This window comes from Molothrus ater, chromosome 1 (genome assembly GCF_012460135.2).
Source record: "Molothrus ater isolate BHLD 08-10-18 breed brown headed cowbird chromosome 1, BPBGC_Mater_1.1, whole genome shotgun sequence".
Taxonomy (NCBI): Eukaryota; Metazoa; Chordata; class Aves; order Passeriformes; family Icteridae; genus Molothrus; species Molothrus ater.
The window spans coordinates 64,610,579-64,632,612 of NC_050478.2; the positions used below are offsets into that span (position 1 = coordinate 64,610,579).

At 40.2% G+C, this 22,034-nt stretch overlaps 1 protein-coding gene across 1 annotated transcript in view; it reads left to right on the forward strand.

The window, feature by feature from the left end:
* The first annotated feature begins 5,332 nt into the window (after positions 1 to 5,332).
* The window catches only part of CAP2 (cyclase associated actin cytoskeleton regulatory protein 2), a 68,230-nt gene continuing 51,528 nt past the window's right edge, over positions 5,333 to 22,034 (forward strand). The window contains exons 1-3 of the mRNA XM_036404639.2: positions 5,333 to 5,630; positions 17,478 to 17,602; positions 21,195 to 21,295. Of these exons, the coding sequence (XP_036260532.1) occupies positions 17,479 to 17,602; positions 21,195 to 21,295 (225 nt within the window). The 5' untranslated portion in view covers positions 5,333 to 5,630; position 17,478. The remainder of the gene's footprint in view (positions 5,631 to 17,477; positions 17,603 to 21,194; positions 21,296 to 22,034) is intronic.

Genomic DNA, 22,034 nt, shown 5'->3' on the forward strand with positions numbered 1-22,034 from the left:
AACACAGCAGCAGACAACAGGGAAAAACATGTCACCTACAAAGAAAAAAATGCAGCCGCAAGAATACACAGATTAAAATGCCAGACTTCCATGCATGACCCATTTGCACATTCTGAAAGTGACTGGAGCTTCAGGGATGGTGGGACACATGAGTCAAAGAAGCTGTGCCATGAAAATGACCATGAAAAACATTTAACTTCCAGCAGTGTTTGGGTGCACTTGCATTTTTCTCTGTTGCAGATGGCTTACAAAGTACTGGCAAAGACTAGGCTGAGAGCATGGACATTTAAGTAGCTGCAATTATCCTACTCAGATGGTTCACAGCTCACATCTGGGTCTGGAACAGTCAGCCAGCATCATGGTAAAGTTGTCCTGAAACTACCAAAGCAGAACTTTACATTCAACTACTCAGCTGGAAGCAGTAGCTTGCTTTGTTTAGTTGTGTTGGGGCCTCACTAGAGAATACTGTCAGTCTCTCTTAAACAATCTTCTGCATCCCAGAGTGAAAGGAAGGTGAAAACAGAACCAGGAAGCTTAAACAGAAATGCTAAGATCCTAAAATGGGAAAACTAACACTGACCAATGAGTAAGACTTTGTTATTCCTTTTGACTACTGCTTCCATAGCTTTGATCCATAGCAAGAGAGTTCAAGGTGGCACAATAACACTACACTCACATACTTGGAAGATTTGCTCAGTCAAATCATCCTCACTAGAAGTTCCTTGCAAATTTCTTCCTGTAATTAAATGAAAACCACAAAATTTCCCTTGAAATCCATATCAGAATGCAGTAGTGTATTGAACAGGTTGTTTAGCAAAAACACAACCATGATCATCAATAGACAGGGCAATATAAATACTTTGCAGAGCTGAGCTACCATATCCACTGAGGAGCTTTCCCAAAACTTCTACGGAACTGAATTAAATCACACAACTACCATTAGTAAAAGTAGTCACAAAGACTAGTATTTGTGAGATCAGAACAGTTTCCCCTTGGAAACAGCAAAGCCCTTAAACATATACTGAATTATAAAGAAGTGAGTAATTCCATCCCTATGTGACAAGCTGCTTAAATACAACAGGAATGCTTAAGTGCTCTGCTACATGGGGCTGCCATTACTCACACACTTCATGATAAGCGCGTGCTCATTACTTCACTTTTTATGTTGCCATGTCTAAAAAGAAGCATGCGACTAATTAATGTACAATTATGAGAGCCCGCACCCCCAGAGCTTACTGCATAAAAAAGAATACAGAGAAGAGATAAAAAAGCAATAGAGTGACAGCTATGAAATGAAATGTAATTTGAATCTGCCTGCATATTTTACAGGTGAATGAATGACAGATTTCACCCCAGTTTGAAAGAGGAAAAGCTGTCCACTTCTTTGGCAGAATCTTCCCTTTATTTTTTCCTGTGTGTTTTGACACTTGATCTGTACAAGATAACCACAAAGGGCTCTTCAGGGATCCATTTTGCTAATTAGCTATATGTTGTTTTTCAAATTCTGTAGACTGAACAGCAGATTTGGTAAGCAAAAACAATCCTGACATGTCCTGAATGCACACCAATATTATTTTAGTACCTCTAGCAAATCACACTACCAATATTTTCACATGATAGTCCAATTTCTTTTCACGTCAGTAAGTGCTTCTGCAATTTTAATCCATATTTTCTGCATTCCCCCAGCAAAGACAGACTGCATGAAATTAAGGCAATAAGCAAAAATATTGGTGGTTTTCTCCAGACTCATCTATGAATCATTTAGATGCAACTTTCATCAATAGAGAAATTTTACAATCATATACATTGAAAGTCCATTTTCAACACAGACTAGGAAAGTAACAATTAACATTTTTAAGTCTTCTTCTGTGGAAAAAAAATGTATGCAAATAAAAGATGCATCAGAGTATTTTCTTCTAAGTAGGTTACAATGTTGTCATTCTACAGAGATTTTGATAGCCTGCATCTACGGCTTCTGATGTGTACTTTGGGATCCCTGCACAACTTTAGAAATACACTCTTCTATAAAAGGGAATAAAACATGTCAGCCTTGGCACAGATTGTCTGCAGCATCAATGTTAGGAAGTAAAATGAAAAAAGAATCATAAAGTTATATTAAATCAAATCTACTAGACTCCATGAGCTGCTACATTTTAACAGGGTAACTTCCTGCAAGAGAGCTATTACTGCACCTCTTTGCTTAAGAGGAGCTCCTCAAAATTTCAAGAGGACTATGGCCCAAGTTAGAATTTTAAGGCTTCTTTGGAATGTTTTGATCTGGAAGCTGGTGACCCTGTCTTCACTAAAAAAGTACATCGATAAAAATCTTTAACTGTTAATGTTTCAATTACAGGCATCAATGTATTTTCTATATATCTGAATGTATTGTTAGATTGAGGGCAAATTGGCCAGTCCCAAGGCCTGATGTTCCAGTCATTTCTTGCTCAGTGTTTCACTTGACGTCAATTCCAATACCCACTTTCAAAACTTATTCCTACTCAATGTTTTGGACATCCAATATTTTGCAAAGTCCGAAATTTGCACATCCTTCATATTCTTCTCTTTAGGGGGATGTTACTCAGCCTGAATTGAAAGTTCTGAAGTTCTTTAGTAGAACTGCCCTTTCAGATTACCTTTATTTATTACAGAAACTGCAAGGCTTTCTTCTCTAGCATTTTCAGGCACTACATCTTGTATCTTTGCTTGCCATTGGGTTTCCTGCCTTTTATGAGGTCACTTTACAGTTACTGAATCTCCTTTTTTCCTCTTCATTCTAAATTTATTATTTCTTGTTGTTCCTTTTGCCTTAGACTAAGCCTTTTATGTTTGCCCAAATTCTCCTTGGGATAAGAATAAAGTTGACTGTTTTGTGAAGAAAGGACTAGAAGACAGGAGCAAAGATGGATTACAGCACATGTTTTAGACATGTAGGGCATATGGTTGTTTGGTAGCCTCATAAAACTTTCTATAGAAAAGAAATGCCTCATAGTTTCTCCTTCTTTTCTGTATGCCCATTATATAAAAGGAGTGATGTGAAGTGCTCAACTGAGCTCTTACAATAAGAGCTTATAAAACTTTTCATCACTGTTATGTTTGCCCAATTATCCCATCATAAAAAAACCAAACAATATTAGAGGTAGCAGCAATTTAATTGAATAGTTTAGAAAATACATAAAATTGGATGCACTTGAAATATTGACAATATAATTTGATTAAAATAAGGGATAATTTGGTTCCAATAATAGAGCATAAGTAAAAGATAACCATGGGGTATGGAGTGCAAGGTTCTTGGACCCTTGCCACCTCACATATGAGCTTGCCAAGTGAAGATTCCCCCCTTATATGCCATGTGTCAATGCCATCTCCTCCCATTTTCGATTCATCACACTTCTACCTCCGCCCTCATCACCACCTTTACCGCGCATGCTCCACCACTCTTTTAGGTGGTCACACAAGTCTTCAGGGGTCGTTTTTGATGAAGGACTCTCCTCTTCTTCGATGTCCTTCAACTCACCCCTGGGTTACACATGCGCACCAAGCCAGTACAATGTAAGCCAGAACTAACATATTACTACATTTAAGCATCAAAGCAATAAATCTCTTATAGCTGGCATTTTCCTGGGACCCAACCAGATTTTCCCTTCTTTCTGTTAATTTTTAGTAACTGTTATCTCTTGCTTTTTCCTGTCCTTGAACATCTGCAGGAAGTGGGGGTGGAACCCCTCCTCTCCCTTTCTTTCTTGGCATTACATATTTTAACTGTTTTATTATTATTTTCAAATATTAATTACTGTATCAATATTGATTACTGTTTCAATTTTGTCAGCATGAATCATACCTATTTACCACATCACTTAACTACATTTTCTCAAATTAAATTGAGACTCTACAGAAACTCTACTGCATTTATCATCCTAAAGTTTCAACTTATTATGCAGACACTACACAAGTCTTGAGATTTCTTTTTCCTCTGAGTTGTAAGAAATACAGACCTGGAGTTTTACTCTAAGTGTAGTAGTTTCACTGTTTCTTAATTCTTTTGGGTTTTCCTTCCAGAAGGAGATCTTCTGGCTTGTTTCTTGTCTCTCTTGAGTAGTTTCTGTGTTCTGTGCATTTTTTCAATCAGGTTTTCAATTCCATACTACCTTTACCCCTTTGGAAGGTTTGGCAAGACCCTCTGGTTAAAACATGTGCTGTTCTGTTGATTTCATCTGTCCGCTTGTACATGCCAAGGAGAACTAGTTCGTTTCACTTCATACTGTGCCAGTGATTTTTTTTTGCAATTTCCAATGCCAATTACATTGTCTGCATTACTGAGTTTGGATCCCAGACAGATCCTTGCAGTCTGCTCGCTTTTGCTTAACAACGACTTTAGGCATGTGAGGTCTGTGAGCTGCTATTAACCATGGCATTCTTGTTAAAATATTACTTTCCTCAGCCCACATTTAACTGCTGCACAATTAAAACAAATCCTTGTGTTCTATGTTTTATAGTGGTGCTGTCAGACCATCAGAAATGAAACATAAATTCTTCTAAAATAAGTTATATATATATGAGAGAAAAATGCGCTACTGTTTTTCACATAACCACATGGTTGACTTGAAAAATATATTGACTTGAAAAATATATGTGGTCTTTTTTATAATTACCATCTAATGATTTTTTTTTTTTCCATTCAGAGCATACTGTTTCTCTAGAGGCTGTGAGTTCATGGTCTTCTCCCAAGACTTCTGTGCAGAAAAGCCAATTCATTTGCTATGAGCACGTGAAGCAGATTTCAGGTGAAGGTCCCTTTGGACCATGTGGTGACAAGCACTGCACAATTGCAGAACACTCACGCTTCCATTTGGCACAGGGTACGGACTGGTGCTAAGCCCGGTGAGCCTGACAAATGAGGCCTAAGCACCAGGGTTTGCCCACTGAAGTCCTGATTTCATGGCCACACTGAATGAAGGCAGCAGCCCCACCATGGGCCCAGCTAAGCTGTGGTCAGGCTGGCACACTTTAGTCCAGCCCAGAGCAGGCAATGAAGTGTCCAGGTGTACATGAGGATGTCCTCGACTTTCCCTGCCGTGTGAGGTGAGGGGTCTTCCCTTCCTACTGTGGACCAGACCAGTGTCTTGTGGGATGCTCACTTCCAACCCTCTCAAGCTGTGCCGACGGGCAAAAGCAGGGCCACCATATCAGCGGCCATGGGTGCCCTCCACCCTGGGCTGCCTGCAGTGTCCCCTGCTCCTCCGTGATGCTCCACCACTGCCATTTCCCCGCAGATTCCCAGCCGCCGCCGTGAGACACCTCTCCCTCTCCCTCTCTCTCCATTTTCACACTCCACCCACTTTTTGCTTTCTTTCTCCATCTCTGCCACCGTCTCTCTCCCTCTCTGGACTTGTCTTTATTTGGCACTCCCGGAAGCCGCTGGGCATTGCTCTCCCTGCCTGCCCGGGCAGCTGATGTGACTGACTGACACCGGCTCCCGCTGAGGAGGAGGAGGAGAAGGAGGAGGAAGAGGAGTAGGAGGAGGAAGGAGAGCAGCGGCGAGGCGAGGGAGGGGGGGAGCGAGTGACCGGCCGCGGATTTTCATTGCAGAGAGGAGGGGGGAAAAAAAAAGACTACGCGGGTCATCAAAACAGGTAACTCAAGAGCAGGCGGCGGCGGGAGGGGCGGGATGCCGGGAGCGGCCCGACCCCCCTGGCCCCGGGCAGGCGCGGCCGGGGCCGCGGGTGCGCTCCCGCCGGTAGCGGCGGCAGGAGCGGCCTCAGCGGACATCTTGGGGAGGGGGGAAAGTGATGTGGGGGCGACTCCGGGCTCGGCCGGGGGTGGAAGGGCGGCAGAGTTATTCCTTGGGCGGGCAGTGCTCTGGAGGTATCTGGGTCAGGGACCCGCGCTGCCCCTCGACCTCCCTCCTGTCACCTGCGCCGGCCTGCGCACGGAAAACCTCCCCCTCCCTGCCTCCCTCCCTTCGCCCGGGTGCTGAGTGGGAAGGGAGCAATCTGGGCTGGCAGAGGGGAGACCCGAGCGAAATACCACGGCATGCGAGGGATCCTCTTTGGGGCCGAAGCCGGACCTCCTCCGCCGAGCCCCCCGTCAGCGCCGGGAGCGACTCCGAGGGTGCTTTCTGCTGCGGCCCAGCCCCCGCCCCGGGACCCGGCAGCCGGCGGGTTATTAAAAATGCCCTCGGCTTGTTTGTGCAGACCTGGCTGTCAAGCGGTGCCGGTCCTGAACTCTCTTAATCAGTGTAAGATGATCTAATTCTGAGGCAGGTGGCTATAGTGCCGCTGGGTGTTGGGGCGCCGAGCCCTTGGATCCCCTCGCCCTTGGAGCCCTTGGAGCCGGAGGTGTGCGTGTGGTGGAGGTGGCAGAAGAGCCTGCAGGTTTAGCCCAGAAGAAAGGGTTAAATAGCATCTTAGGGTGAGCGACCTAAAGGCGTAATATATACCTTTACATAAAAATATATAAAGGATACTTCGAATACAGGTAGCTTTCAGAGGGAGCGAGAGGAAGGCAGAAGTGAAGCCGATACTGCATTTTGCAGTATCTTGACATCAGGAGCACTCCTCCAGAGACGCAGCCAGCACAAAGCCGAGAAGAACTTGTTGTGACCTCACCCAAAAATGTGCAATCTGTCCTTTGCTTTGGGGATTGCTGTAGATTTGTATATTGGCATTACAGCATCAACACTGAAAATTTTTATCAAGTAGAATTCAGATTTTGTAATGTGTAGGGGCAGTCTTAAAAAACAAAGACCATCTGGTGAAGAAAGCTTTTTTTATATACCCTACCTAATTGTTTTCTGAGTGATGGAAAATTTCAGAAAAAAACCCCTTTACAGTGGCCAGTCCATTTGGAAGTAGATGGAAGGGATCTGTTTAGCAGGGGATCTGGTGGGATAAACCTGCAGATTTTATAAATTTGTTTCTAAGCCAGGCAAAAGTGGCAGTGGTTTATGGACTACCATGTTTCATTGTTTTGTGAAATTGTAATGAGAAGATTCATCCTACTTCAGAAATGTAACTGGAAAAGTAATTTAGAATAGTAACATGGTAGATGGAATGAGTTGGAACTCAATACAGTACTCTCAAATATGGCCTTTTAAGACATTACTGTGATACCCTAATTTTTGTGCAAATTTTATCGTCGCATTTCCTTTTAATTGCTTATTATGCAAATGATAGTAAACTTTTTTCTGGTTTCATGTATTTTCAGTACCAGGATTTCATAACACTGGCTCTATTTTGAGCAAGTTTGCACAAGAACAAAGGCAGTCTACCTTCTGTAACAAAGCCAGGCACATAAAACAATATGGTCTTTTTGGTCTTGAGCTTAACAAAAATGCAAGTCTTCTGAATACTCCTATGATTCCTTTGTGTCTGTCCTTTGTGTCTTTCCCCTTGAATGCTGCTCAGATGTGGAAGGTGGACAGGCAGAACTCCAAACTTAATGAATAAAATATGTTTTCTCAATTAAATAAAAATGAAGAGGATGTGCATTATTTACTATAATGGTAGAACCAACCTCTGACATGTTTTCCTTATTCTTTGTCAGCTGTGGCTCTCACTTCAACGGAGAAAAGTGCTTCTTATTATACCTTAAGGAGCAAGGGTACTAAGATTACATGTATTAAATTCCCTCCCATCATTAGATATTCTGATCCCACTGTATCATTTTTATTAACCATGCAAAATACATTGGGCACCCTAAGTTAAAAAAAAAAAAAGTCATTAAAATTCACCCAGGTCCAAAATTCTTGGTAATCTGAATTAGCAGGTACTGGAAAAATAGAGTGAATAAGGAGGACTGGAAACCAGGCAACTTGTATTCAACTCTCAGGCTCAATGTTGACTTGCAACATCACCTGAACAAAGTCAGATAATCTATGCTTTAATCTGTGGCCTATCAGTGGCAATAAAGTTGCAGTTGGTTTGAACTCTAGGGAGAGAAATGATGAACTGCCAAATATGTTAAAGAATATTCTTAGTGGTTCTGCACGAGTTCTAACATCACGTGCATCAGCAGCAAACTCAGTAGCTGCAGCTGCTGCCTACTGGAACATCTGACTACATGAAAGAGAACATTCTGTGCTTATTGGGGCAGAACCAAAGAAACACCTATGATAGATAAGGCATACATTTTTTGCAGTTATTCTTCTGCTTTATTATGAACTGGTTAAAGGATTTTGCTTGATAAAGTACCCCTGATATATAAAAATAATTTTAATTCCTTTTTCTAAAACTTCAAGTGCATCTTTTGCAGTAGAGGGGACAAATGGGAACTTGTCATTTTCATGTGGTAGAGTCCACTCCAGTTGCTTACATAATACTTCAAACTCTAAAGATTAAGCTCTTCTTCAGAATATCACTGCTAACAACTATACCAGAATAGCAACACCTTTACTCAGCACTGTATGCTGAAGTGACAAAAGCATGTGTGAGCAGAGCTGCATCTCTGGCAATGATTATGCTGATTCAGATGCTTCATCAAGAGTAGGGAGTGTGGAGCTTCTTAAGTCTCTGTGACCTCTGTCACCATTTAGCAAGACTTTATGGCACAGACACCACTACAGTGTATACACATACTGCCTACTGCTGTGTTAATTTCACCTGTGTACTTAAGGTATTCTGAGTACCAGTTTCAGGGACTTTTTGTTATTTAAAAGGTCCCATTGAGACTACTTTCCTGAGTATATGCTAATGGCAATTGCTTTGTCTGACCCACAATTTTTCAGGGAACGGCAAGCAAAATAGGTTGCTTGTAGAATTCCAAATACCAGTTGTATGCTGGGAATTAAAGCCTTAATGCTTTTGTGGGCTATATAAAAAAATGAAACAGGAAAATGCTCAATTACATCATTAAATAGTGGCACATTTTTCCAAGAAGATCTGCTCAGATCCTAAGCTTTAAGCTATGTTTCGTATTAGTTTAAATATTTAATTAATTGCTCTTTGGAAGGAATGCAAAGAATCACTTACATTTCTGTGCGTAATCTGTCATTGTCTAGAAACAGCAGACTACTAATTCACCTAGCAGCTCTGGGTCCTCTAAAGCAACAGCCTTCCTCAAAAAGGCTGACTTTTACAAGCCTCTAGAGTTGGTCCAGTTTGATTTCTCTGTGTTTAGCAAGACCTCACACTGAAATACAGGAGGGATAAACAGTTAAATGTCTAAGATCTTGTATGTGAGCAGGTTGTATGGATTACCATTAAAGCTTAGGGCCTCTTAAGTAGTAACCAGGTTATATCTGGAAATAAAGGTCTGTTTTAGTAGCAGCTGGCCCATTTCATCCTGAATCAGAAGCAAAGGCACAAATTGCAATGCCAGCAGTACTGCACAATCAGTGGGATGAGTTTTAGAATGGGAGATGCATGAAGACCTTAAGTTTTTGTGACCAATAAAGATCCCAATTGAGCTACAGAGCAGAGAGAGGACTCATATGGCAAAAAGTTTGCTTAAGCCCCGTTGGCTGCTGCTATGCTGGAGGAAGAGCCACTGGCTACAGGCTGAGTGGAGCAGCCATGATGAGCCTGAGACCATCAGACACAGATTGCAGCAGGGTGTTCTGGTAAGAACAGGAACACTTGCAAACTTGGCTCAAATCAAGCCCAACTATTCAGGCTTCAACATAATATGGATATGCATGAGAAGTAGGGTGTGGAAGCTTTGTGAAAGGCCACCAGCACAGCAAACAAAACTTTTACAAACCTTGGTACTGAATAACTCTAGTCTTTTCTTCAGAAGTAATTTCACAGTTTCTGTTTTTAGAGCTTGCAATAACTTTCACTTAGTTTTAACTTCCTCCTTTGTTTTTTTCCTTTTACTTCCTGGAAGTACTGAAACATTTGTACTTTGTGGAATTTACCCTTTCAGAGAGTTCAAATTCAATTTGTTTGGAACCATAGCATAAAGATCTTACTGTTCAGTTATTATGAACTGCACTGAAGCACTTGAATAAAATCAATGCATACAGTATTTTCTCAGTTCAGCGAGGCAGTCTGCTTACATACGGTAATTGGACTTGTGACAGGTAATTAAATGGCTTGTAAGGCCTTTAGGATGCTTGATTACATGAGAGCACAACACTAATATATAGTAAATGAGGTGGCTAAGAACACTGCATTTCTGTTGATTGCACAGATACTAAAACTTGTACACTTCATTTGAGGGAGAGAAGAAAATAAAACCAAGACAAAAGACCATGAGCAGTGGTGACATGAAAAGTGAGCATAAAAGAAATAAGAGAATGTACTTAGAAACTGGGTTGCCTTGGTTATTTTAAGTCAATCATGCTTACACAAACTGTCAAGCAGTCTTGACTGCTTCAGTATATCATTAAATAATGAACTCGCTCTTTGTGATCACAAAATTCATGACAGTGAAAATTATTCAGCAAGGGATAGAAGCTCTTCACAGAACTTCCCAATAATTAGGAAGTGAACTGATACTCCAGGAGATACTAAGCACATACATGAACACATGCCATATTTTAAAGAATTCATATTAAATTATCAGAGGCCTACTTGCAGTCCATGTTGTTATTATTACATTGACTTGCAGACATACAGCTTGATGTGTGCAGTTACTCACCCATATTATGGGACTAAACTGGGATGTAATAAGAAATCTAAAATGCATCAACAGTCTTAGAGGTATTTGTCAAAACAGAGATTGTTTTATGATGCAAATTTTACAATTTTTCTGAACAGTGGGATGAATAAAGGGTTCTATTCTTTTTCAACATGGTTTTGTAGACAGCAGCCTGATCACTAGGAGAGGGAGAGAAGCAGAGGAGAAGCCAGAATGCAAACAAAAAATAATGCTTTGTGGTACCAACAGCATAAGGCCAGACAAAGGAAAACACTTGGGTTAAATGGGAGATTCAACGTGAACCTGCTTTTACTTCTTCTGTGCAAATGGTTTTTTGCTTATAAAAAGTAGCCCTTTAAAAACACAGAGATTATGCCAAAGAAAGAAGTCCACACACAAGATAGTTGATGTAGCACACTCTTATGCACAGCCATAAGGGACTCATTTATAGCATAGCAGTGGCTTTAACACACACAGTGAGCTACAGACAGAAATATTTTATGATGAGTATGCTAGAGTCAGCCAAGACTTCAGATCAACTTAATAGTGAAAATGGCACATTCATCCACAAAAAGCAGAAGTCATACAGACATTTTTGTCTTTTTGCTATTTCAGGTATAACTGTCCATCTTAACAAAAAAAAAAAAAAAGTCAAAATTCTAATACTGTTTGATATACAAAACTAAATATTTTAACTAGGTTTAAAAATTAAATAATTCTCTATACTTCAGAATTAATTGCTCCCAAATGAGCTTGTAGTAGATTTAGGGGCAAAACAATAAAAAAGGCTCTGATTTGAAACTCAAATCATTCTTCTCACACAGGACCTTACTGAGAGGTCTTCTGGTTTAATCCAAATTGACATCAATTTGAGAAGACTCTGTTTACATTCCTCCCCTACAGCTAATGGAAAACAAAATACAAACCATACAAGGTAATGGTCTACCAACACATTGGTCTACCAACACATACTTTCTTCTCACCACTGTTCCCTTTGCATTCTCTGCCCAGAATCTTTTGTGATAGCAACCCAAAGAATGTCAAGTGCTCCTTCTTACCACCCAGCCAGTACTGAGCTGCTTCCAAGCTCTATCTGGGAATGAGGAACTCCAGAGACCCCAAGCCAGTGGGGTTCTGAACAAAGGAATTTGGGTCTCATGGCAGAGTTGTCAAAGAGACTGCTTACTCAAAACAGCTTGGATTTGTAGGTGTTCGAATGATGATGTAGGAAAAAGAGCCATTTCAGACCCAGGCTGTCTGTGTTTGTGTCAGAAATGAAGTGCTGTAAGATGCTTTTGTAATTTGAGGGGATAGTCAGGAATGCATTTCTCCTCCCTTGATGTATGTTGACATAAATTGTACAGAGGAACTCTCAGAGGACACGGTGCTTTAGATCTATAAAATGTTCCTGACTCGCTCTCTGATAGTACCAGCTGGCAATCTGGGGAGTTGTGTATTTTATTTAATAACTTGGTAGCAATTTATTAAAAGATTAAGAGAGAAAGCACATGTGCAAGGTGCTGTACTTCCAACGACAGTGTGATTTTCCACTTCCAAGGCAGTGCAGCAGTGGTGAATACAATTAAAATGCACATTGCTGCCTATATTCTGGTTTAGGCGTCTGCCCTTTTTTGGCATAGAGAAGAAATCCAAATCTGACATGTAGGATATCAGATGATGTGCATGAGTGAGACCTGGCATCAATTTTCAGATGCTAGATGAATTTGGAAGAACTGGTACTGAGTGGGGGCAGGGGAGGAAAACAAATAAATTAACAGGTCATTTCTTTTCCTTTCAAATTAGTAGAATGCTAGGAAGTAAAAAAACTGTGGAACTTTGTACTCTATCTCTTGCTGATGTTTGTGAGAATCATTTCATACTTTACAAGGTAGCACCATTCCTTTGTTCAAAACTCCATTTTTACATGTCTGGTATGTCATCATATGTTTTTTTTTCCCCTTTATGCTACTGTACTGCTTTTCCCTGTGCATTCATTACAACTTGTTTCTTCTTGAGGATGGAGCAATATTGTCCTCTTAAGTCACATACAGTAGTAACAGGAATAGTATGTGTGTGTTTTGACTTACAGTTTGCTGTTTGGGATCAGTATGTCAGGAAATTCTAGTCTACAGCCAAGTTTTTTTCCCCTGATAATAGATAAATGGTGCTTTGAAACAGCTGGGGAGGAAAGCAGTGATCTCCCAAGGCCTATCTATAAGAAGAAATTCACTCTTTGAGTTTCAGCATGCTTTCTTCTACCTGGTTTTGGCTTTACTTCTTTTGTGGAAGAAATGACAGATGGTAGTACTACCACATGCCTTTAGCACTCCCAAAAAAGATACCACTAACAGTAAACAGGGCAGAGCTGTGGATCTTCTGTCTTGATTTTGTGCCCAAGAGACGGTTAATGATGTTGTGTTTAAATGATTGTCGGTAGATGTGTGTTAACACCTTCCGTGACTCTTAGGTGACCTTACTTTCAGTGAAGGACAGCGTTCTTCACCAGGAGAACAACTGGTTGAGGATTACATGGGAGTTAAAGCATTGTTATTTTAACTCTTCATAGGTGGTCAGCATCAGCTCTGGGAAAAGGTACATGGTTAACCCTGATAATCTCTTCAATTCTTTAATTAAAATCTTGACAGGTGAGATAGAGAGTCTGTCTTGAAGTAAAAACACGTTTTATGAGAGTGGAAGCATGCCACAGACATATTTACATCCCTTTTCTTTAATGTGCAGAGATTTAATTTGACACTGTAAGTAGACCAGTCTTATTATTTATTTATAATAAAAGCTCTGATGCTGTATCATGGCAGATAGTATCTTCACAGAGTCAAGCTTTGCCATTTGTATTCTGATTCCTTTTGAGCTGTGGCTTTGTGGTGTCTCTGACCAGGCAATGTGCAGTGTGGAATAAGTAATCAGATAAACAGCTGAATATAGGCCCAGAAAATGCTGAAGCGTGTCATAATGTGAGCCAAATATGTAAATCTCAATGTATAGGCAAAGATATCAGTGTTTAGATGGAGAAGGGATGAAGAGAGTTTTCATGCTGTTGTTCAGTGGATGTTTAGAACAGTAACTTTAATTCCTGTGTTGTTTGTAAGGTAGATAACACTGTGTCATTTAATGGTAAAGAGAGGTGTAAATGTAAGATTTGACTATGTACAACTGATTGCTCTTTTAGTGTTATGGACAGTAATCACAAAAATGTTTTTGCACTTTATTCATACATGACAGGCATAACTGTGTGTAATCTTATATGCATGTACATATATGTATAGAAATAGATGGAAATAACATGTACTCATGTAAATCTACAGATATAAAGGTAGACAGTGTAAAGATGACGATTATTGAGTGTAATATTCTGTATAAAAAGAAGAGAAACCTGACATCCCTAATATTAGGGTAAAAACAGTTTCTACTTCTGTTTAAAGACTCTGACAATATATTATTCTATGATTGCTGGTGATGCCTGCTTTTGGAAGAACATTTAGTTCTCCAGTTAATGGGACTAGAATAAAACAGTGGAGAATATAGTGAGTAAAAGACTATGTGGTAGCAGGAAGGTGTTGCATAAAAAGATCCTTCAGGTTTTTGAGCTGGGTTATTCCCCTGAACTTCGGACACCATAATGTGTATTTTTACTCCCTTACATTGACCTTACTGAAGGTCATTTATTGGGTAATACATTAGAAGTCTGCTCATTTGTGAGACTCCTCAGACCTCCTGGTGTGTGCACTCAAATCATTGAGTTTGTAATCAAGCAATCGGATTCTTTCCCAGGCAAAATCAGGCTGAAGAGGCCAAAAAGTAACAGGTCTTCCATAGAAGTTTCTGCATAATTTTTGTGGCATTTGATGACATCATTAAGGAAAATTTTAAGGCAAATGAAAAAAACGCAACTTACCAGACTGTATCTTTACATAAAAAATAGGTACTATACTAAAAATATATTTTAAAATACTGATTAAATTAGTTGACTGTATGCTATGTTATATATTAGTATGCTGTGTTACACCATCCAGACTTTAGCGTGGTTGAAAACAGGAGTTTTAAAATAGACGGCATTTTAGGCTTTTATGTAGTAGGGTAAAATGTGAAAAGTATGTACTCATAATATTTTTTAGGATTAACAGTGCTTTGTTTTAAGAAAAGTTTTAATATTCTCATAAAAGTTTGAATATTTCAGAAGCTTCCCTGATCCATTCATCTAATTCCTGCCAAGATATTTGTAACCTTACAAAAATTTAAGGTGTGTTTTTTTAAAGCGAATTGATTTTTCAAACAGAATCAATTTGTGCATTTTGCAGTATAAGAAAGTATTTGCCAGTGGGTCAAGAGAAGTGATCCCACCCCTCTGCTCTTCACCTGACTGAACTCTTAGGTCAGGTCAAGAATACAAGCAGTTTTCATGGATAACTCACCTGGCATGGTGTGTTGTCTCCTGTTCTGAGAAAGCAGCCCTGGTTCTGCAATACTGTGCTCTGGATAAATACTGATTCACCTAAATGGACTCATTACATGACTAATGAGTCCTGGTGAGGTCACACCTGGAGTGCTGTGTCCAGTTCTGGGCTCCTCAGCACAAGGGAGACATGGAGCTCCTGGAGCAGGTCCAGTGGACAGATGCAAAGCTGACCAATCAAGTGGAGCATCTCTTTCATGGAAAGAGTGGAAAGGGTGAGGGAGCTGGGCCTGTTCAGCCTCAGGAGGCAGCTGAGAGGGGACCTCATCAATGTCTATCAGTATCTGAAGGGAGGGTGCCCAGAGGGCAGATCCAGGCTCTTCTCAGTGGTTCCCAGCAATAGCACAAGAGGCAGTGGGCAGCAGCTGATGCCCAGGTGTTCCACCTGAATATGAGGAAGAACTTTACTGTGCAGGTGACCAAGCACTGGAACTGGTTGCCCAAAGGGGTTGTGGAATCTCCTTCACTGGTGATATTCAGGAACTGTCTGGATGCAATCCTGTGCCTTGTGCTCTGGGATGACTGTTTAAGTGGGAAGGTTGTACCAGATGACCCCTCTGAGGTCCCTTCCAACCTGACCCATTCTGTGATAAGACAAGAGAGCCCCTCTGAATTTTTACACTGTTCATGTGCATGCTGTTTAATGTCATCCTCTTTGTGGGTTTGATTTTTTTATTTAATATAAATAGGAAAACCCCATAAATTCGAAACAAAACTTTCTCACAAGAATGATTCTTTCAAGGGTTTAATGCTGTAAAATCTTCTGCCTCACTTTTAGGTCAAACACAAACCTCATTACATTTATAGAGTAAAGTCTGAAAGTCCCACCCTGTTTGAAAGGCAGCATGACTCAGAGCACAAGAGCTTTGCACGTGTTTCCACAGTCCTAGTAGCTAATTTCCTCTAATTTCCTCTCATGTTTAAATTTTTAGTAGAAAAATATTACTATATTTTACTAATAAGAATTAGTAGTACTTGTTTGTAAATGAAAACATTTGTTTCCATGGTACTTTACTTATTAATTATAACATTTAGGCACTCAGCACTGGCTGTGGAGACACTGAAGCAGCAATGTTTAGTTTGTTTGCTGAGTGTTCCATGGTGGTGCATTTTATTGGAATCTGCTATTAGGCTTTAGTATCTCTGCAATACTAGCAGGCTGTTCTTTAGGAACTAATACATTTACACTTTTGTTCCATGTCTGCCTAACCATTCTAGTCTCCGAGCCATAGAGGAATCAATGTCTTGTGGAAGAACTCCACAGGATGATGGCCCCAGAGAGCCTCTGACTCCCTGCTTGCCCCAGCTGGGGATGTGCATTCCCATGTTGCTCCTGCTTTTGCACATCCCGGTGCTGGGCAGGGGATGCAGCCTGGTGTGGGGGCTGGGCTGGAAGTGGCCACAGGGAGCATGATAATCAAGAGCCATCATCACCACATGCACCCCTTGCCGAATGTCACTTACCAGCATCAAACACTCACAACCTTCAGTGGGGAACATGTACATTAAACTTGCTCTGTTAAATGATAGGGGATTTAAACATAGCTTTGCCTTTGCTTATGTAACTCTTTCTCACTCTGTATGGTATACAGCACTTTTTTCCCAAGAGATTGGCCAATATTCAAAAATGTCAATGCCTACACTGCCTCACATGTAAGAGAGCAGATAATCACATTGTGAAGAAAGAAGGCAATGTGTGAGTTGTTAAAAATGTAACCTAATTTCTGTTTAATCTTAAACCAAAAGCACTGCAGCAGTACTGCACAAGCAGGCCTCTGGATTTTTTTTCTATCCAAATGTTAATCTGCATTTGATTTTAAAAGCTTGGGAAACACTGGTTCATATCGGGTGCTTCTGTAAGAAAAAAAGTGATGGTAAAGCATATAAGAAAAATAAACAGGAGACCTCTTGGATTTTTGTGTAGTCTTCAGTCAAGTGGCTGGGTCCTACTAGAAAGTATAAAAGATGGAGGCAAATTTCAGAATTAACCTTTTCAAAAGTCAGAGAGTATTAATTGGGTCTGTATGTTAGTCTCTGTAAATGCTGACTCAAGTCATTGTAGGCATAAGATTTTACTAGTTACTTCTATGACTATTCCGGTCATCTCAATATTTGGTTGGGAGCATATATTTGCATTTTGTCAGAAGCTGTTCATGTGCAGACTATTAAAAGCTACACTAGCAGTGGTTGGAACCTGCTACTTAGAAGGAAGAGCCGGAGTTGAGTGCTGATCCCTGCTGACAAAGAAGCAACTTACCCTTTGTCAGCTGCTTCACTGCAAATGCTTATGTGCCAGAAAGACAGTGCTTAAAAAATGAGAGTTTTACCATAAAAGAAAAAGCCACAAGATGAACAGAACTGCAGCATGAAGCAAGGACTTTACTGAGAGGGGTCTAACACTGTTTCTATCCGTAATGATTTTTTTCAGAATGGCAGAGACTCATGGCTTGATGGAGAGATTGGAGAAAGCAGTGACTCGACTTGAATCATTGTTTTCAGATTCACACAGATCTGGTGGAATGGAGTGTGATGGCATCAATGGAGTCAATGGAAGTAAGTATGTTGTTTTGATGTACCATCTCTCTGTCATTAAAAAATTGCAAATAATGTATATGTTTGTCTTCTAAGAGGGAATACGATCCCACCTCCTACAAATTCTGTATCAAAAAAAGTAATATTTTTAAAAATTTATTTAGAAGTGCCATGTGACAAGCTTAGCAGCATGCACAACTCTAAACTAATATGGCCTAGAAAATGAATGATTTTACTGTTTCTTAAATATACTGTTCATGTCTCAAGCTTTATTACTCTTTCCATGTAAAGTGGAATAACCCAGTTCAAATACCTGAAGGATCTTTTATTGTAAATAACTCCCCAGGTGAAAATATCTGCTTGAGCCCAATCAGCAGAATAAATGAGACATCCCCTAAATGTGCAGCATAAATATTCCAGTAGAAGTCACTAATATAAACACTGTTGATTTGCCAGCTCTCTCTGAATTTCATGGTGCAGACCCACTTAATTTGTTTAACATCCTTAATCAAACATGAGTTTGTTTGGAAGCATTTGCTCACTAAAGACTGCTATAAATCCATGGCCGTACATTCTTATCTCTTGAGCTCTCTGTTCTCAAGTGGCTCTCCAAAGCACTACAGTGGAGAATATACTAAAAAAGCTTGTTCTTTGTCTACTCATATCATATCATTGAATCATACTTTTTCATGCCTTAATTTTGTGGTTCTTGAAGTTATAGGCTAAGTAACTTTACATATGTGGTACTTCTAAATATGATGGAATCAAAATGCTCTTTTCTTTCTCCAAGACTTTTTTCCATCCAGAACCCCAACATGCATCTCATTATTAGCTTCATGTTCTTTGCTTTCTGTATTGCTTGCCCTTTCTTGCATTTTTCAGAGAAGAGCACATCTCAGCATGGACTCAGCTGCTGTACAGGAGCTGCAGGACACATCTAAAGTTGCAGGCATCTTCCTTTACTGACACAGCAACAAGTGAAGTGTGTGAGATGCTGTGTTGTCCCCTGTGCCAGCTGACACATGTGAGGGATGTTCCCTGCACCATTGTGTGCAATGGGCCTGCACACTGGCAGCTGCTGTGGCGCAGCTGACTGAGAGCAGTGTGTTTCTGTGGCAGGAAAGGAGCATCTTCCAGCAGGCTTCCATGGCAGATGAGTTAGCCAGGCACAGAAAGCTTCACTAAAAAACAGTGCTTGCAGTCCAGAGAGAACCTAGGCAGCTAGCAAACTGTAGCAAAGTCAGGGAGAAATATCCATATACAAACTGACAAATAAATCAATCACCACTAGGAATTGTGCAATTTTCAAAAGAATTTAGTCATGTAATGAGGCCATTCAGGTGAATCTGTATTTATCCAGAGCACAGTATTGCAGAACCAGGGCTACTTTCAGAACAGGAGATAACTCACCATGCCAAGTACTTCCATGAAAACTGCTTGTATTCTTGACCTGACCTAAGAGCTCAGTTAGGTGAAGAGATTCACCCCCCACAGGGAACCAGAGCCTGAACACCCCTGCAGATCCCTAGAAGAAACCAACTGAGAAGCCTTGTTGAAGTGTGATTATAAAATACACCCACTGGGAGACTGCAGTAAGAAGCTGAGATGAGCAACACCATGGGGTGCTTGCCAGGCTGCATGATGTCTCCAGGCAGAGCTGTCTCACACAGGGACTCAGGAATTAGCTTTTGCTGGTGCAGTTGGGAAAGTCTTCAGTTTGTGTGGCTGGTACCACCTACAGTGCCCCAAACATCACTCTGTGTGCCTGTGTCACTGTGCCTCTGCAGAGGTTCATATTGCCACAGACACTGCAAAGGAAACAGTCTTACAGGTATCTTCTTTCTTTTTCTCCTTCAAAACTGTCACTCAGGCCAGAGTGTGACCTTTTTAAAATCTCCAGTTGAAATGGAGATATATTTCTTCAACCATGACCTCTATCCCCTAAAAGACCATTCCATAATTAGAATTAATAAAAAAATAACCTTGTCTTTTCAATTAGTACATTTTCAGAAACAGGATGGGAGATCTGTACCTTTACTGTTTTCCTAAAGGGCATTACAGCAGCAGAAGTGCAAAAAAATCATTCTGTTGCTCTGCATGGCCCACAGCAAATTCTAGTAAATGCTTCTGGGAGTGAGCTGCATTGAATAGTAAAAAATAGCATAGTTGCTTTCTAGTTCTGCATAGGAGAATTTGGTGAACTGTTATGTAAAACTCTGCTCTAAAAGGAAAATGTTACAATGAATCTATTGGAAGCATGCACAGATTTTGAAAAAGAACATAAATGGGCTTTGGAAAGCATCTCCACAGCTAAAACCTTTTGTGCATTGGGTCAGTTGAGGGGTTTACACACAAACACTTAATATGGAAGAAAGCCCAGAAATTCCTCAGAATTATAGGTGAATGGCATCAAGAGAACAAAAGGAGCCTTGAAATCCCACCTAGCTGACTAACTACATTTTCTTTTTCACACAGGCCACTGCAAACTCCAGTTGCCAGAGCCTGTCTTTTATTCTGTCATGGAGCCAGATGACTCTTGTGGAATAAAGAGGGCTTTCATAACTGTGAATTTGGACACAATTGTTATATAGTGCCAAAAGGTTAAAGCAAATTCTCTGGGGAAGGCTTGGTACTCCTTCAGAGCAATCCTCAGGCTTTATTAATGAGGGAGAGAGGCAGGGAAGAATTTTAACCTTGTTCTCTCAGATCCTGCATATGTCATAGATTCACATGTGTGTCATTGATGCTGGATCTGGCAAAGGTTCTGAGCATTGACAAGACACGAGGGAGTAAAGAAAGGGTTGGAAAGCATCCAAGGAAAGATTATTTTTGCTATCTTAACAGGTACCACGTAGTGCTAGGTAGAAGCCACGTGCTTAAGAAACTGAGACTGATCTGCATTTTCTGATTGTTCACCTAATCAGGAAACTGCTCTGTGCACCATATAGAAAATAGCAGGTGACCAAGCACTGGAACTTTGTAATGTATAGTATATATAAAGTCAATAGGATATGTTGTCTGGAAGACTTGTTTGAGCTTTCTTTACCCAGTGACAGTTTCACAAGGTAAGACAACAAAATGAGGTGATTACAAAGCCATATATCACCGCATAAATCTACTGTCAACCCATTCCAAGGACTCTCTTCCTGGAAATGGGATTGGTTGCTATTAAAAGCCACCAAACATCACAGAGATCTTCAGGAATGGAGTAGTATAAAAAGAGTGGTTAAGTACAGTGCAGGTTCTTTTTAGGGGATGATATTTGGTTAAAGTACAATAGGGAATTTTTGTTAAGAGAATTACACTCCTCAGGTCCTTTGAAGGGCTGTTTGTTTTAGCACGTTATTTTAAGACAAAAGAGGCTTCCCATTACATTATACACAGGAAATTTTCTTACAGGTTCCTATTCAAGTTCTACCAAGAGCAGGATTTTTTCCTCTTCTTTCTATCTAGGACGAAAATAATTTTACATCCTTTTTCACTGATTTCATAAATCAGAAATGAAGTTACTGCAATCTCCTCAGTTTCTATGATACATCTCCTCCATCTGCTACACATCCTATGCATTATATACTTTATGAACCCATTATAACGGAATGTTCCTCTTCTACAGGCATAGCACCATATGTGGAAGCCTTTGATAGGCTGCTGAATGGAAGTGTTGCTGAGTTTCTCAGGTACAGCAAGATTCTTGAAGGTGATGTGAAGACACATGTAAGTATTTACTCAGATTTTCCCGTGATGATGGAAGTGTAAAAATCTTGGAATCTGTGTCATCAGCCTTGATTTCTGAGTAGAGGAGTATCTTAATAGCAAAACAAACTCTAAGTTATTAATTCTTGTAGTAGAGATAGCCTGGCATTACACACTGAGTACAGTTGGTTCGGGAATGGCACAAGGTTGTGTGGATTCATAAGAAGAGATTGCTCGCTTTCTACAGCACCAAAGTTGAACATCATAAAATGCAAAATATATAAATATTCTCAGTCACAAGCAATTTGAATAGTTCTGTTGGCTGCTGAGCTCTTTGCAGGGCAGGAACACAATTAAGAACACATGCCAACAAATTAGTAGCAAACAACAGGTGGGCCCAAGCAATGATAATTTCCTGTGGTTGTTTTCTAGGCATGTGTATCATCATTTCAGTTAATATAGAGATTTTGTTCTGGTTGTTCATTTTTTATTACTCACATCTCTTTCATTTGTAACAATGTAGCACACTAAAAATTCAGCCATTTATATGACCCTTTGTTAAAAATATAAGTTGCAGCAAGGAAGTACTATGGTATCATTTTCATGATGACAATACTTTCTAACCTTATGATCTTAACCTTGTGATCAGAACTTGTTTGTGTTGTTTTATTTTTTTAAGCTGGTCTTCCCTAAAATGGGTGGTGATGTAATTGACAAGGGATGGAGTCATTTTACCAACAGCTTACCAATATAAATTTGG